Here is an 18,507-nt window from a genome sequence, read left to right as displayed (position 1 = left end):
TGTTTAAGACTTGCGAAGATTATCTGCTCATGCGAACTCGTATTTTTAGGAGCGCAAAAAGCGTCAGGAGGAGCTAGATCGCCTTAAGCAAGAGGAATTGCTTAAGAAGCAACAGGTTAGTCTAGATTACTGGAGCTCTGCTGAAATCAGTGCATAATTCTGTTTTGTTTTGCAATAGGAGAAAGAAAAGCGTCGTCAGGAGGCCATTTTAGCTAAGGAACAGGTACTTAATGCCTCACCTTCTGTCTTGTGCTTGATACCAATCCGACTGCTTTCCGTTTAATATTTGGGAGAAAGAAACTAGTTCTAGCTTTTCAAGGAGAGATTTATTTAATTTTTCAAGACTTGTTTGCTTTTGCCTTTAATTCCTGTTCCTTTCCTTTGCCTATACTTTAAACTATATTTATTGATGCCAGGCTGGTGATTTGGGCTATTCCATGAGATATATTCTAAATTGGTTATACAACTTTTAATCGTGTTTCGGCGTTATTATTTGAAGTGTCCGAACTATCCGCTTGTTTGCTTTTGTTTAGTAGGGGTCATAAAAGACCAACTTTGCCATCTCGGTATCAGTTACTGCTCTGATTTTATTAACCAAACCAACCTTATTTTATTTAGGAACTACAAAAACAGAAAGAGATGCTTTTGGCTGCCGAAATGGTAAGACTAACCCTAACCTCTTGCGAAATGTAATAAAATGCATTAAACTTTGTTATTTTCTCTTCATAAAGGAACGAGAACGTCGCCGCCAACACATGAGCCTCATTCGAATGTTGGAGCTTCGTCGGAAATTCGAGGATCGTGAAAAGAAGAAACACCAGCTGGTGCTGGACCGTTTGCTTCTGCGTGAACGTCGTATGGCGGAGCGAAAGCGAGATGCGGAGATTCTGCAGTTGATAAGGCGTCCAAATGAGGACTCCGAAATGCCACAAGAATTGGTAATCCCTGAGCTGGATAGGATTGCCGGCAACAGACTTCCCGGTCAGGCAATGGCCGATTTGCTCATGGTCTTTGAATTCCTACATAACTTCGGGGAGACTCTAGGCTTCGACATGGAATCACTGCCGTCGCTTCAGAACCTGCACGATGCTTTAATGAGCGATAGCAACGCGGATGCGGAAGAGGAGTTGCTGTCGGTGATGACGCATCTATTGGTTTGTGCCATTGAGGATCCAGGTGTTCCCAATCCCGGCAGACACACCACTTTACTGGGACAATCGCTACGCAATGCGGACATCACCAACTCGAATGTATCCGAAATCTTGAGGATTTATTTGTATGCTACGGCCACAGGTGAAGTGCGACAAATGCACGGAATCACTGTGGATCGTGAGCGAGAGAGAAGGGTGCCGGATCATCATCAACTAGATAGCGATACCACCACCCACTCACACTCGGTAAAGAACCAGGAGTACTATAAGCTTCTGCATGAAAACGACACCTGGAAGTTGTCGCAATCGCTGAAAGATCGTCCCTTCGTTGCGTTGAATCCCACCCGTAAAGCCCAAATGTTGGCCCATCTTTGCAACGACCTGCTCATGAACAAGGCCGTGTTGCGCCAGATTGATGGAAGTCTGGAAACGTGCGCCCAGATGCGAAAGGAGAAATATATGACGGACATGAAGGTGCGCAAGTACAAGGCTCTCCACATGCGCAAGGCTCGAATCGAGGCCTATGAACGTGCACAGGCGGAGCGTGAGGCGGCTATGCAGGCGTTGATGGCACAGCAGAAACTGGACGCAGAACGTCTTAAGGCGGAGGAGGAAGCCAAGGCTGCGGCGGCAGAGGAAGCAGCAGCTGCAGTGGGCACAGATGGAGAGGCAACCAAAGGTGGCTCACCCAATGGCGAAAAGCCGGAAGATGGCGATCCGAATGAGGAGGGAGCCGCCAAGGAACCCCAGCAGCAGCAGCCAATGGAAGTGGATGGCGTGGTCGATGAGGAATCTCTTGTAAGTCCGGCCAAAACCATCATTCAAGCGGACAATAGTCTGACGCCCAGCAAACAGGACATGCCCACACCCACCTACCAAATTAATGGATCCAGCACACCTACCACAAGTGGTGTCACTGGAGGCGACATGAATGCTCTGCTGCAGGCCAAGAAAAGCGGGGCCCGAAACTCCATCAACGATGAACACCACCACGATGTTAGTATTATCGACGATGATCTTTCCGACTTGGATTCGGAGATCACGAATGTGGAGGAGGACGAGGACAATCGCTTGAGTGCCGATGAGTTGCAGAAGAAGCTCGACAAGATTGTCAGAGCTTCACTGAACTGCAAGGAGGCACTGGAGAAGAGCACAAATCAGTTGAGAGCTGCGTGCTTCGGACAGGATCGGTTCTGGCGTCGCTACTGGAAGTTGCCCAAGGCTGGAGGTATTTTCATTGAAGCACTTGAGTCGGCCCAAAATGATATTTGTGGTTATCATGAGGCATTGGAGGGCATGGATGACAAAAAGGATGCAAACGACGAGAAAGAGAACACCGAAAATGAGAAAGATGTTGCGGCTGAGCCCAGTGAGCAGCCAATGGAAGTGGATGAGTCTATTACAAAACTGGAAGATGGTGTACCAGCTCCGGACGTCGAGATGCCTGAAACTAATCAACAGAACGCACATCAAGATGAGGAAGATGACGATGATGATGTGACAGAAATCAACAAGGTGGAACCGGAAATTGTTGATCTGGGCGATGATGACGACGATGCAGCTCCCCCACTGCCCAAGATAGAACCTCCCAGGCCAGAGATCAAAGTTAAGTCAGAGATGGAGCTGATGGGTCCACCACCCACGACTATGATATCCACTAAGACAGACTTTGAAGCTGAAATTAAAATACCCGCTATGCCCGGCATCCTGATGCCGCCTACCCTCAACAACAACAACACCAATAATAACAATAACAACAATGGAAGCGACAACTGTGATAAGTTGGAAACTGGTTTGGGACTAGGACAGCAGCAGCAGAACTTTAGCCAGTCTGTGATCAAGACGGAGGATGTGAAAAAAGAGGATGACTGCATAATAGTTTCTACATCCAGTGTTGACGATACACCAAAGTGGTTCTCCATTGTCCGGCGGGAGGTTCCACTGATCAGCGAGCTGCCTGCGGAGGAAGGAGGCGTGGTGGGCCAGGAACTGCAGATCAGCTATGCAAATCAGAACTGCTCTGCCCAGCTGCAGCTGCAAGGTCATCCGTGGGATCTGATCAACAACATGCAGTACTACTCGATTCCGATGGACGAATGCAAGGTGGACACCAGCAAGCTGGGCAACGAGTGCATTTTCTCGCTGAGTGGCCTCGATGAAAAGCAGATGCTAGCCAAGGTGGAGGAGTACAAGGCCCACAAGGTGGAGTCAAAAAACGGCCTGGGCTCTCCTCATCGCCACCACGAGACTAAAGATGATGAGGAGCAGGCCAAGCTGAAGTTGGACAAGGAGATCGACACCGAAATGGAAACAGATGCAGATGAGCTGGCTGGCAAGGAAAAGTTTTTTCGCTTGCGCTCTGATGCACCCCCGGATACGGGAGGAGGGGCCAGCGAGGGAACCGATGTGAAGCCCAAGATTGAGCTTCGTTTGGATGAGGCATTGTCACAGGCATATTACCACAACATAGCCAACATGTCCTTAAGCAGTGTTCAGACGTATATACCCATCGATATTCCTCTGCCGCTTTCCATGACCCCCGATGAGCATCGTCTGCTGGAGCAGGTTAAGCTGTCAGGTTTTCCGGAACGAGTTCACGGAGTTTACGTGCCCCGCAGGCAGCGCTACGGATGGTGGCAGTTGGACGATGAACAGAAGCTGCGCCAGCTGCTCAAAACTCTTAATCCGTCCGGATTGAGGGAGCGTGAACTGCAGGAGAATCTTCAACGTTTCCTCGGACTGGAACAGCCATTGGGTGTGAATTATAAGCTGAAATCGGACATCGATTTTCCAGAGGAATTCCTAATGCCCGACAAGAAGGGCGATTGGAATCCCAAGGTGGCCAAACGTGTGGAGCTTGCCCTTATCGAACAACTCGAATCGTTGGAGGATAAGGTGGCCAGCGCTTCCATGCAATTGAAGAACTGGCAATTGCCCAACCGCGTGGAGAGTGAACTCACCTTGGACTCGCAGGAGGATGTCACCGAAGAGGATTTCGTCAGCATCATACCCATGATCCGAGAGAGAATCATCGACTTGGAGGCAAATATCGAAAGACGTTACTTGAAGCCGCCGTTGGGCTCGCAGACAGGCGATGCCCATTTGGCGGTGATTGCCCAGAACCAGCATACATCCACCCAGACGCAGAACTCCGCATCGGCAGCAGCATATCTCCTGCAGATGCAACAGCAGCAGCAGCAACAGCAGTTGGCCCAACAGCAGCAGCAACAGGGTTCGGGCGCGGGAAATAGCATGAATCCCTCATCCTTCAACGAGCGTACTATGGCACTGGCGGCGGCAGCAGCAGCTACGGGACCAGGAAACGCAACCGGAGGAGCCAACTCGGCAGTCGTGGCAGGAGCCACGCCCTGCGAATCGGGCAGCGGAGAACCGAACTCCGGCAACGTGTCACCGGCCAGCAACTGCGATAGCGATCGGGACGAGAAGGTGGAGCAGATACCCAAGGGATTGGTGCAGTGGCGGGACGCAGTATCCCGATCGCACACCACCGCCCAGCTGGCGATGGCCCTGTACGTCCTGGAATCCTGCGTGGCCTGGGACAAGAGCATTATGAAAGCGGTAAGATTAGGAGGGTTTAGAAAACCTTTGAAATTTCCCGATATGAAAACGATAACCTGCTTGGCACCCGCCTATATTTGTGGTCCATTTCATTGTTATTTTGGCTGCACACATACTAACACCCACTACTCACAACCCACATACATAATTGTACACACATGCATTGCATAACCATCTAATATTTCGACACACTAACCGGTATTCACCACAGCTGAAACGGAGGTTTTGAAAATTTTATGAAGAGAGCTTGTATCACGGTTGTTTTACGAATTCAATTTTTTCAATTCAATTTGCACTTATTAAGTTTTCTCGAACTTTTACTTTTCAATATAACGTTGTTTTTTAATCCAATTATCTTATATTGAAGTAGATTAATATAAGAATAATAAGTCACTTTGAGTTATTTTTTTAATTTAGTATTATTAACTTTGTTTTAAATTACCTAAAGAATGCTGTTTTTTAAATGCAACCGTGATTATACTGCTCATTCGATTTTTTTTATGTAGTCAAGTAGTTTTTAGAAACCCCCTCTGCATACAGATACGTGGAAATTGCCTGTGAAATTAATTCGAATTTTGTTTTGTTTCTCCTTCCGATTTTGTTTTCCTTTCTTAACTGTCTCTTGCTGAATGTTTGACTTGTTTGTTGCTTGTGGTGTTTCATGGTGTTCTTTAAACCAAATACAACAAATTTAACGCTTTCATACTCACACACAAACACAAATACATTATCCACCACTCACACAAACATGTACATGAATGCTTTGGTTGCCCATAACCGTTTACCGATAACCGTTAAACCCCTTACAAACGAAACCCACCGAACCCACCACGACTGTTAATCCCACCCCACAAACGAACCGTTTCGAACTGCCATCCGAAAAGTATGCAACAAAAAACAAGTCCAGCAAAAAGAAGAGCAGCGCCAAAAAGCAGGCAACTCCCTCGAAGAAACAGCAGCAGAAGAAAAATAAAAAGGAGCAGCAGTTGACCCCCAATGGAAAAGAGAGCAAGGGCGCAATCAATAAGCCAGAAAACAAGGCTCCGCTGAGCATCAAAATCAACCTTAAGGCTCTGGCCCAAAATGGGCAGTGTTTGCTGAAATCTAAAACACCCCCTATCCTAACCGAATCCCCAACCGCATCCCCATCCTCCCATCCAAACACTAGCGACTCCGACACGGACTTTGGCAAACGGACGAAGAAGAAGAGCGGCGGCAAACGCAGACGCTCGGCCAACAATACAAACTCTAGCAAATATTCCAATTCCTTACAGAATTGCCAGTTCTGCACGTCCGGCGAAAACGAGGACAAGTTGCTACTGTGCGACGGCTGTGACAAGGGCTATCACACCTATTGCTTCAAGCCCAAGATGGACAACATTCCCGATGGCGATTGGTGAGTACCAGTACCAGTACCAGTCCTGTATCTCTAAGCATCCTCATTCCTCACATGTCACTGTCATAGATTACAAAAAAGAAAACACATTAATCCGCGTTGTCTTGTTGAGCGTTGATCGTTAACCTTTGAGAAACTGTGGCACTGTTCCTCTCTCTGTTCCCAACGCCAATCCCCAAACTGCGCAACATTTAGTAACTTCAAATCCTTTCCTTCTGCTATTTCAGGTACTGCTACGAGTGCGTGAACAAGGCCACCAATGAGCGCAAGTGCATCGTTTGCGGCGGTCATCGTCCCTCGCCCGTGGGCAAGATGATCTACTGCGACTTGTGTCCCCGTGCCTACCACGCCGATTGCTATATACCGCCGCTGCTAAAGGTACCGCGTGGCAAGTGGTACTGCCACGGCTGCATCTCCCGGGCGCCTCCGCCGAAGAAAAGAAGTGCAGGTGGAACGTCCGGCAGCAGCAGCAAATCTAGAAGGGACAGGGATAGGGAGTCGGGCGGTTCGGCCAAGCGGCGCAGCGACAACAGCAAGACACCAGCCATGGAGCACATGCAGCAGCAGCAGATGCCACTGGCAGGCGGGGATTCCCACCATCATCATCATCAGCAGCCGCCGTCGCTGAACTCCTCGCACGATGAGTCGATGAATTCTCTGCCGGCGGCTCCTCTGAGGTGAGTGTGGGGGCCTGCGGGCGGCTGAATGGGCGGCGGAGTACACGGTCCGGGTTCCAGTTAAATAATGCCTCTGCTCTCTGCAGTCCGGCGCACTCGGTGGTCTCGGCCACGACCTACGATGACCAGCACCATGCCAACAACTCGGTCGATGGCAGCAGTCGCTTCCACGCGCATCTCATTCCCCCGTCAAATAATGGCACTGCGGCTCTGCTGGAAGACGTGCCGGGCGGCGCCAATGTGATGCCCGGCGGTTACCCAGTTTATACGCCTGTTCCGGCTGGCAACTTCTCAGCCGGATTAATTAACCCAGCGCCGGTGCCGCCAGCGATGCCGTTCGCCAACGTGGTCGCCATGTCGCCACGGGCTGTCACGCCCACCCGCACCCGAACGCCCACACCGACGCCAGCACCCACTCCGCCACCACCACCGCCGACACCGCTGCTCATGCAGGCCTCGCCCACAGCCACCGCCCTCCATGTAAACGCCTGCCAGTCACCGCCCCAACAACAGCACGCGCAGCTGATGACCATGCCCTCGCCACCAGCCATTGGAGTCGGAACGGCCACTAACCAAATGTCGCCACCGCCCATCAACATACATGCCATTCAGGAAGCCAAGGAGAAGCTGAAGCAGGAGAAGAAGGAGAAGCACGCCACCAAGAAACTCATGAAGGAGCTGGCTGTCTGCAAGACGCTATTGGGGGAAATGGAGGTGGGAACTAAAACAACTCTTCAATAAATAGGTTACCTAACGTTGCTTGCATTACTAATTGCAGCTTCATGAGGACTCGTGGCCATTTCTTTTGCCAGTAAACACCAAGCAGTTTCCCACATATCGAAAAATAATCAAAATTCCCATGGACTTGTCCACAATCAAAAAGAAATTGCAAGATTTGAGGTTAGTAGCGCAGCTTAACTTCTATAAAATCATAAACTCACTAATTGTACTTTTGTTTGCATAGCTACAAAACCCGTGAGGACTTCTGCGTGGATGTGCGTCAGATCTTCGATAATTGCGAGATGTTTAACGAGGACGATTCGCCCGTTGGCAAGGCAGGCCACGGCATGCGCAAGTTCTTCGAGTCCCGCTGGGGTGAACTGACTGACAAGCACTCCTGATCCTGCACCACTAGCCTGCCACAGATCCAGATGGCTACCAGCACCAGCAGCACGATCACCATTGGCACCACCGTCACACCGAACAACATGGCCGTCACAGCAACGCATCCCATTGAAATGGTCACCCTGGTCGCGGCAACGCAAGAGGATGAGGAGGCAGCCGTGGAGACGACAACAGCATTAACTGAAGCAGCACAATTTTGGTCAAGAGATTAGATTAGGTTAAGCAGAGACTGTACATAAAAGTGGGAGAAAGGAGAGGGTTAGTTATAGTCGAAGAGCGCAGCATACACATTAATATATATATATATTTATATATAGTAGATATATACACACACACGCGAGAGTATTCAACGTCCTACGTCGGTAAAGGCCTTGGAAAGGGTTAGCTTTGATTAAATTAAATCACCAGCCAAGGCGAACAACAGCGCAAGTATGCAAGTGAAAAAGTGTATTCAGATTTTAAGTATCCAAGGGCGGCAGCGGCAGCAGCAGTATATAAACAATAACTATTAGCCGACATAAACTAGCAGTTAGAAATCGTATCGCATAAGAAGCCATCTACAGTAGACGCCCGGACTGGATGAACGCTAACAAATGACAAATGACAAATGAACACGTACAAAAACTGTCTACCAATTTCCGATCCGATCGATCGATCCATCGTTTGAACAGTATTTTGTGCACAAAGCCGCGTCGCTTTATTTTCTACACTTACACTTCGAACACTAATTTTAACAACTATTTTTTAAGCACCAACGAAGCGCTCATTTAAGTTTTAAAGTGTATTTTGTACTTATAGCAACTCCGAAATCTGTATTTAAACGTATTATAACTAGAGCTAACAGTTGCCCAGGCAAAGATGCGAACAATTATACTCAAAAGGCGGTGCGAGGAGGACTTGTAAATGTAAATGAAAGCAAATTAAAATTAAATGTATTAAATTATTTATTCTGTGTAAATTTTCCACACTGTAGTTGGTACTTTGAATCGTAACTTTGGCAAATCGCAAATACAACTCGAAATCAAATCAAATCGAAACTGAGAATAAACTTAAATTCAATGATCGAAAACGATAGAAGCAGCCGAGGCAGAAGGCAGGCAGTGCAGTGAGGCAAGGTGGACATATCCTAGCGGGATCTAAGCGCAACTCCAGGACAGTATTAGAGGCAGTGGGATCCGGATGCGGATCCGGATCCGCCAAGCAAGGCATCTGACATTTTAGCTGTACATATATAGGAAGTAGCCCGCACACAAAATTCAAGCCGATGCAAGCAATACAGATTAGTCTATATAGACGGTGAAATTGTTGGGGGGTGACTTACAAATGTTACATATAAATAACTATATACACAGAATACGAATTAGCAAAGCAATGATATTTACACGAACTACATTTTTGAATAAATCGAAACTCATTTGCAGTGCAGCACAATAATTGAATGAAATTGAAACTGAAACAGAAACATAGAGCGATGAATGATTTTGGAGAGTGCTAGGGCGGCCAGTCAATATCTTTTGCAACAAGACGATAATAGTTTAGAACACCAGACCAGAACTACCTACCTACAACCCACAGATAGCAGCCAACCAGCCAGCCGAAGACAGAATGTATTTTTTAGCGCAGCCATTATAGTTTGTAAAGAGGTCGATATTATTCAATGCATGGATTAGCAAGATGCATTCGCAATGAGTTGCTTGTGTAAATAGGAAGCGAAAGCCCCCTGAACCCATGCATGTACATTGTATATAGAGGATAACGATACGCATTATATGGCATAAGTACCAAGTTCAGTACCCCAATCCACATTATCCATCTGCTACGAGCATGTTATTGGCATTCATACAGTTGTGTCACTTCACCTATAATCGATTCGCAATAATTGAGAAAGCCAGTTGGCAACTGGCGGTATATCTAAATTGCATGGGGAGGATTCTGGAAGGTCCGCGCCATAACAATAACTGCATACATAATGGAATCTTGATTTGTATTTATGTGTGTTCGTGGTGATACAACAGATAGAAATATATATATACATATATATATTTTAAAATTATATGTACCCAACCTACGCATATGTGAATGTAACTTACTCATTAACAAATATTAAACGATGGATATACTCGATAACCAAGCATCCATATTATGATTGTGAGGGGATTAGCAAGTCGGCTATAACCACATATGCTAAACAAAACAATACTGAAAATTACAAAAAAAAAAAAAACAAATTCATACATTTTGGTGGGGCATTTTCGACATTTGTGCACAAGGAAAATACAAGTAAATCATATAAAACATAAAACTCATGTTTTTTATTAGTGACTTTATTTGGAAAAGGTATGGAATCCATCCAGATGGAATCCATATTGTTGACCACAAGCTTGAACTTCTTCTCAGACTGGCAATTACATGATCCTCATCCTCCCTTTTTGATGGCCAAGATGCTGGATGATGGCCCACACGCTCCACCGACAGCTGACTGAGCATGGCCGATCTTACCAATCCAATGCAATTCACCTCTGTAAGCCATGCTAACCACAACAAGCTTTTGAGCCTGGCCATTTGGCCATTGGCTTGGCCATTTACCGTTCCATTCGGGCCATGCTTCGTTGGCTGTGACAGGCCATAATCATACAAATTAAACGGGCAGAAAACGGAACAATCTGCATTTTGAAAGCGCATTAAAAACTCACCGCAACTGTCGGATCGTCGGAGATCTCACAAAGGCCTTCTTTTACGAGCGCTACTTTTATTTCCCCAACCAATTTAAGACTTAAAATCAATCAGGCAGCCGCATAAATCACTTCCTTTGTTGCCTGCGCGCTAAATTTGAATTTTGCTGACAGATTGGCAAGCATTTGAAAACCTTTTTTTTTTATTTTTACGTGGGTGCGAATACCTTTTTACGCAGAAATCTTTCGGAAGCATAAACATGAAATTTTGTTGTGGGAACCGCGGTAGCCTGAGGTGTTAATATCTTAGCTGATTTTAATCCCCGGCAATCAGGGCTCGAAACGCTTGACAAAAGATGTGCTTACCCTTTTTTTCCCCCAGGCTCGATTTTCAGTCTCCGGCGATATTGACAGTTGGAAACTCGAAACGCTTTAAATTCACTGATTTATGTAATTATTCGCAGCGACAAGAATTTCGTGCGCAACCCAACAGCGAACCAAATACAAAAAAAAAACTTAAAGGTGGAAAGGGACGACTCCAGCGGAGGACCACGACTGCGGAGATTGGGTCCGCTGCTCCAGCCACATTATCAAAACATCATGGAAGATGACCAAATTAACTGGTCCCCAACCGTGGACGACAGACAGCAAGCTGCACTGCGAGAAAATGTGGGGTCATCTTTAATAATTAGCTAATATGAAAGAAAACGTGCGTCAAAAACTAACTTTATTTGTAAGGTAGTAAGGCTGCTATAAATATTGAAATATTCAAAACAGATATATGATTTTCAAACACACATGGCACTTTCCAAACACAAATGTAGTAAAATGGTTTTAAGATATATTCAAGTCCTATCTTCAGTTTTCTATCTTTTTAATTTACTTAGATTTTTTCATTAAAGATATCTTTGAAATTATTTTATAATACTGAAGTACTGAGGGTACTGAAATAAGTTATTTAAAAAAAGTATCAAATAATTTATATTTTCTGGGATTCCATAAGTAATGTTCCCATTTTGTTCGCTCCATTGAAATGCAATTTATTCACTTATAAATGAGATTTTCTTTCATCCTGGTAAATCTTTGGAATGCATTTAACATTTGTTCCCTGTGCACAGAGGCATCTTCAGTCCGTGCCCCATTGCAATGGCGACTACTTAGCGGTGCTACCTGGTCAGAAACCCCTTCCTCCAGCCCCTTCCCCACTGCGTCTGCTGCTGAGGGCAATAAAATTGACTCCATCGAAATTAAGAACGAACCAAACGAAATTGTATTGAAAAGTCACCGTGGAACGGCAGTCGGGGGAACGGGGAGCAGCCAACTAATTTAGTGCCCTGCACCGAAACGAGTTTGCCGCCGCTGCATCCTCCCATTCCACAGCATGCCCAGATATATGTACCTACACATTTCCCATATACATATGCATAAATGCATATGGAAGCAGTCGCGGTTGTGGGTTCGTTGCCCAAAATGGAGATTTCGGTGCTCGCGGCCAGTCGTCGTGGGTCTCATTTCTGATTTTGTTGGCCTCTTGATTGGGACATTAATTAAGACACAAATTGCTATACCGAAATGTGCAGCCCAACGTTCGTGAATACAAAAATTAAGTACACCAGCTATCCCATGCATATTTATGCTGTGCTGAAAATTAATGACAACTCAAAATGGTCTTTAGTGTGGCAATGAAACAATGAAAACTCATAAATGCAGGGCTACTAACTAGTTTAGTTTAAGATCAACCAATTAACATTTCGCGAAATAGGAGAACATATGGGTTTTTGAGTTATTTAGGTATATATGTATATCTGTATAAGGAATAGGTTATTACACTCATTACTCGGGGGATAAAAGTTCATAGATTCCATGAAAAGTATCTTAACAAAGTGACTATAAAAGTATCTAAAGTATCTAAATACCTATGTATTTAGCTTGTCCGTTTGTCAGCCTGTCCGTCCGTATAAATCAAAATCCGTCGAGATCTCGGAAACTATAAAAGCCAGAAAGTCGGAATTCAATGTATTTTTACGAATTAAATGCAGTTTGCTAATTGTTTATGATGCAGGCAATCACTGGGTTTGTTTGGTTAGAAGAATAAATATTTCCAGGCAAAAGATCATAAAATTTCTTTAACAATTGCCAGCTCATGCAGAAATGTCCTTCATGTGTATTTACATGCACATGCTGAGGAATGGGGCGATCTGAAGGCCAGAAATCGATGGCTACTGACGATGCTGATGATGCCATCTCTGCCGGGCAGCCTGACATGGCAGTTGCTTGTCCCCCGTCCGCGTCCACGAGACTCCTCCTCCTCCTCCATCTCATTCGCCACACGGCTCCTCACTCTATTATCGCTCCGCACCGATCGTCTACGTATTTTTTCCTGGACTTGGAGCTGAAGCTGGACTTGGACTTGGACAACATCATATTGGTGACACATGAACACGATTGCTGGCTTCCAGGCAGGAGTCAGTCTATAAAGTTGGCAAGCGGTTGCTCTTGCTGCAGTTGCTGCTGCTGTTGCTGGTTTGTCTGGCTGTACAACGTGCAACATTTGCATTTTTTTAATTTGCTACAACTGCAACGTGCTGCGAGTGCAACTCCATCTGCGTTTCCATCTCTCTCTCTGCATCACCATGTTGGCGTGCGCTCTGCTGCTCGGCTGCTTTAAGTTGAGTTAGGTCCGTGCCATTTACGGACCTCCTTTATCGGGAAATGAAAACATCAGGGCCCAGCCCCAGAGGCGTTTTTTTGCGGCCCAAAAAGGAGACCCAGCCAACAGATGGCCGGGGGTCAGGTCGTCTTGGAGATGCTTGCACAGAAAAAAAAAATAGGATCAGAGATCAGGAGGTTCCACGATCTTGATCGGCGATTCAACTAGCCAGCCGATTACTAAACTAAGGCGACATAGGTTGGACTTAGTTGCTATAAGTTCAAAGTTTAATTTATAGAAACTTCAATAATCACATACTTTTCATATCAAGGTATGATATATGATTAGGATATGCTTTGGATATGATTATAATACTAAGTTGCATATATTTATGTAAATTAAGATATGTATGTAACACAGTTAAATACATATTAGACGCATTTTAATGATAATAACAGCTTTCCCAGTTCAAAATGCTCCACTTAAACGCTAATCAACATGTGAATGGTTCTGACTGCGAAAGAAGGCCACCACATTTACCATAATTTCATACAATTTTTCCGTGTGTCCCAAAAGCAGCGACCAAATTGCCGAGGGAAACGACGGCTTTAATGGCCCGGCTAATCATGATTTCCGTTCGCACTATTTAAGCCGCTCACAAATCATGATGCGCTCGGTGTCAGATCCTCAATCTTGGATCTCCAATCCCAGAAATGAGCCAACCAACAGCTCGGGCGTTGGCGGCTCCGCGCGTTTCATGTGTAATTGTCTTCGTAATTCTAGAGAAATTGCAGCCGCCGAGTTGGCCACTTGATTTATGCGTAGGGGAAAAGGAAATGGCGCGGCTGGTGGAAAAGAAAAAAAAAAAATAGTTTTTAATTAAAAATATTTTATGCTCGATTTCTGACGAAGCTGCATTAGCCTCCCCCCTCCACAACCCCAACGCTCTTCACCGCTCCGCCATATTGTCGGCCATTAAAACAATTCTACACATTTTCCTCAGCCCATCGCCAGCTGCCGACCAACTTGGCCCAGACCAAGTCCAACTCCAAAACCCAGACCAAGAGCAAGACCAAGACCAAGAGCACGACCAATCCAGTTGGCCGACACCCATTAGTGCTCAACATGGAAGCTTCGGCGCTCATTCGATTTTAATTGCCACCTTTTGCCGGGGCCCTTTTCGTGGGATTTTTGGTTTCAGTTTTGGTTTGGGTTTGGTTTTTCGTTTTTCGCTCCTCGCATTTGGTCATTAGCGTTGGGCCTGCGTGTAAAATGGCAGCTCATTGCGGTTGTCCACTTAAAACCACTCCAATGCACTCGGAAAAATATTAGATACTAACGTAGCAAATGATAAGGGAGCTGGCTGGTTGACACATAAAGGATTAAAGATAGGTATAATATATGGATCAATTATAAGGTATAACTTAATGATTGAAAAATATGACAGCAAGCCTTTGGAATATTATGTATTATGGATGAATATGAATATGAATATTATGAATATTATGGAGTTTTCTATAGAATGTATATAGTTACCGCCGATTTCTTACCATGCTGTTCCTACAAAGTTGTCGACATATTCAGGTTGATTCGTTCGGTTCAGTTCAGTTCAGTTTAGCTGGGTTCGGTCAGTTTGGTTAGGTTTGTAACTAATCCGTGAGTGGAGGGATCGGGATCTCGTGTTTCGGCCGCCTCACATGTGCAAAGTCATCAAGCGCTGGGGAATGAATGTGCTCGGCCCTGATAATGATGATATATGGCACATTATATACACCAACTCACGAAACGGCTAATGGAAATTATTTAAACTGCTTACCAAGAATCTCTCAAAATATTTCCTTTGATTGCCTTATAGTTATGACTGCAACTTATTGGCCGCCCTGGCCTCGTCTTCGATTATTATTTGTGATTTTCTCTGTTTGATTTTTGCAGGTGTTCCAGTTGGAGGACAGGAAATGTCGTAATTGCTGCAAATTTCGTAGCTCTTGCATAATTAGGATTGTTTGTGGTAATGATTTTTGGTCGTTCATTTCCTTGGCATGCAACCATTTGGCCGAGAATCAATGAGTAATTTAGCTAGCGAGTTATTCTGGGTAAATCTATAAAATAATAAAAAACTGCTTAAAGTTCGAAGAAGGGGGTTTGTTCATTGAACTTGAAACTTTTTTTAAATTTTCCCTGGGTGACTATTAAAGAATGTTGTCTATTTTAGTCAAAGAAGAAGTTAAGTACACTTAATAAACCTTGTTTTTGACTAACTTTCCCTTTAAACTTTAATAAACTTTTCCGAATTGAAAAGAAAGTTGTCTCCCCATAAAAATAATATATATTTTTTTTGTTCTATGCTATTTAAAATCTGTTTTCACTTACAACGCATATTATTAATATTTATGAACCTCAAATAAATGGAGTTTTCCACCCTCATTCCTTAATTTTCCGACCCTGGGAAACGCAGTCGAGGGTTTCTCCTGTGTCATTCACTAAATACCGATTTCCGGCTGGCACTCAGCAGCAATCGCTAAATGCCTGTCAGCCGCCCCACTGGAAATGCAGAAATGCCATTGTTTCATCAACTAACTAGCTAACTAACAGCTAACTACTAACCAGCTAACTGACTAACTAACAAGCAGCTAACTACGCTGGCGAACGGTGATAAATAAATATTTGCCTCTCAGCCAGCGGGCATCAAAAGTGTTGAGAGCATGCAATAATCGGGCTGAAATGCCAGATACAGATGCAATTAATTAACGCTTCGAGTGCGATTGCGAAATCGGCTAACACACAAACACTAAACAATTCGCGCACTTAATTGCTCATTGTAATTGGCCTTAATGATCTGCGAGAGTTGTGGCTGGATATTTTCGATTTTGATTCGCTGCAATTCGAGTGACGCGAACGCATTTTCGCCATTCGCAATTCGCACAGACAATTGTGTTAATTAGCAGTGGACCATGGCGGCTCTGAACTCCCACAAAAAAGTACCCCCCTTTCGCCGCCCATGAAGAGCCCCCTGCTGGCCAGAAATAAGATATGGCCGCTAATAGGCTACAACTTTATTGGCCAGCCGCTGCTTTTGGCCACGACTCCAGTTGCAGTTCTCTGCCAGCCTTTGGTTCAATTAAGTTTTAATGACGATGCCAACTCCAATTGCGTCGTGTGGGTTTAATTAACTTAATGAACCCTGCTCACTCACACTCAAGCAGCGCTGCAGTTATGGCTTCTGTATATAGAAAGTATATATGTGCACGCAAAATAATGGCTATCTATGTCATTGGGATAGCTACATACTTCAATTTAATTTATAATAAATAAGCTTAATAGTAATACACTTTCAAAACTGCTCTTAAGATACTGCACTAGGAAATATTAGCCAAAGATAAACATTTATTTCTCTGTGTAAATGTATCTGATGGATACGCCGCTTGAGACAATTAAGAGCTGCCATTTCTGACTCAACTGATTGGCAACGACTTTGGCCTTGGTAATTGCCATCGGTCGACAATTTACACTCTGATTTCGATCAATTATTGTTTTCCGCTGCCCCATCCATCCATCCATCCAGGCATCCATCGAAGCACGGATCCATCGCCGCTTCCTTATAGAGAGTGCTCCATGTGCGGGTTCATTAACGAATATTAGTCTCAATATTGTTTTATCATTTCCAATTTATGACGACTTTTTTTCCGACTTTGGCAAGCATTCTTCGGTTGAAAAATGCGGGTTGCCGCTGCTCTAGTGGATCTATAATTATTGTATTATGAGAAATGACAGTAATTGGATCATTATTAGTGGGAGGAAATGGAGATCATAATTTATGACTATTGTCGGAATGTGTACTTTAAACTATACTATGCTATACACACTATATTTAAACAATACTTTAAGTTGGTTATAACTTCCCAGAAGTAAAATTCCTTGATTAAGGTATATTTCATTGTTTGAGTTCCCAGATCTTGCCATGTTCTACGTTTGGGTTTTTTCAGCTGAAGACACCGCATAATTTTGGGCCCTGACTGAATCGCAGATTCCCATCGTCTAATTGAGTATTTCTAACCATTTTTGGCGTATCCAATTATATTTCGCATATGATCCCCTCGTTCCGCCGGAGGAGGATTCTCTGCTCCGCTCAAAAGTAAGTTATTTCCTGGCGCTGGCCGAGGATCCTGAGGTGCTGGCTCTGTGCGCCATTTGCGGAATCGGACTCGGGGAATCGCAGTGCTCGCGGTCAGAACGTGAGACACAGCAACGTGAATGGGCGGAGAATCGTCGGAGGAGAATGGTGTAGTGGAGTCGCGATCCAGCCCCAAAGATGGTGCTAGTACACTGTGCCGAATTTCGAAGGATATTCCAGAAATGTTATGAAAAATACAAAAAGGTTATGAAAAAGGAAGTGCCTGCAGAAGCGACTGCTATTGGTTCTAGAACTTAATTAAATTAAAATATTATTTTTTTTAGACAATTTAATAGATATATCCCGCATATTTTAAAAGTTGTATTGATTTTATAGTGGTTTTTATATTCGGACTTAAGTGAATTTTTGAATTAATTTTTCTACATAAGTCAATATCAAGAATCCGCCTTACTTATTTCTTTCTTTTAACCATTTAGGTTTTGTTGCTAGTTTCTAGGACTTTAGTGACCCCATTTTCTCGCAGTGCACTAGTAGGGCAGCCATCTGGCGGACAAAAGGCAAGAGGCAGCCAAAAGGCACGAAGGATGCTTTAAATGGAATGGCTAACTCTTCTTCTTTGGGCCTAAGTAAGTTATAAATAATAACTGGCGTGTTGTAAATCAAAATTATCAGTTTGCGTTTGGCTTGCCCTTCTGCGAGTGGGTTTCTGCGCCTTTCGCTGGCTCTGTTGGCTCTGCTGGCTTTCCTGGCCAAAATGGCCAATGCAGACGAGCAAATTATGGCCATGGCCCAGCTGGCTGTCCATTGTGATTACACGTCTGGTTGGCCCGATCGCTCTGGACGCAGCTGTAATTATAAGGAGGAGTCGACTGGGGATGAAATTGCTGGGGGGGCTGGTCCAGCGTTTAACTGCATAATGTAAATGTACTTACACTGCCATTCCGGCCTGCAAGTGGCAAGGAATCGAAACTTGGCTGGAACTGAGCTGGCCTATGAGCTCATCCCGTGATCCGTCGTGAGTCAGACAATGAGAAAATGTCACCCCTTTTGGTTGGTGGGGCTGCTTGCCATGTTAACTGGCAATTGAGCCATGTTCGATTAATCTCTTTGATTTATGCTCACGTG

The 18,507-nt window shown here is 44.7% G+C and overlaps 1 protein-coding gene across 7 annotated transcripts in view; it reads left to right on the top strand.

Moving 5' to 3' along the window:
* LOC6734016 (bromodomain adjacent to zinc finger domain protein 2B) overlaps nucleotides 1-8,871 on the top strand; it is a 37,161-nt gene extending 28,290 nt beyond the window's left edge. The window contains exons 9-17 of one of the 7 annotated variants that reach the window (XM_039291441.2): nucleotides 50-115; nucleotides 179-223; nucleotides 619-660; nucleotides 732-4,730; nucleotides 5,615-6,126; nucleotides 6,354-6,803; nucleotides 6,890-7,517; nucleotides 7,582-7,703; nucleotides 7,768-8,871. In XM_039291441.2, the coding sequence (XP_039147375.1) occupies nucleotides 50-115; nucleotides 179-223; nucleotides 619-660; nucleotides 732-4,730; nucleotides 5,615-6,126; nucleotides 6,354-6,803; nucleotides 6,890-7,517; nucleotides 7,582-7,703; nucleotides 7,768-7,924 (6,021 nt within the window). In that variant the 3' untranslated portion in view covers nucleotides 7,925-8,871. Of the gene's footprint in view, nucleotides 1-49; nucleotides 116-178; nucleotides 224-618; nucleotides 661-731; nucleotides 4,731-5,614; nucleotides 6,127-6,353; nucleotides 6,804-6,863; nucleotides 7,518-7,581; nucleotides 7,704-7,767 lie in introns of those variants that run through there. The other 6 variants (XM_039291443.2, XM_039291442.2, XM_044922379.1 and 3 more) reach the window with 6 other exon arrangements.
* Nucleotides 8,872-18,507: the final 9,636 nt, after the last annotated feature.

The sequence above is a fragment of the Drosophila simulans genome, chromosome 2R (genome assembly GCF_016746395.2).
Source record: "Drosophila simulans strain w501 chromosome 2R, Prin_Dsim_3.1, whole genome shotgun sequence".
In the NCBI taxonomy this organism is placed as follows: domain Eukaryota; kingdom Metazoa; phylum Arthropoda; class Insecta; order Diptera; family Drosophilidae; genus Drosophila; species Drosophila simulans.
Note: the sequence above shows the minus strand (reverse complement) of the source record. Positions and strands in the feature narration are given on the sequence as shown.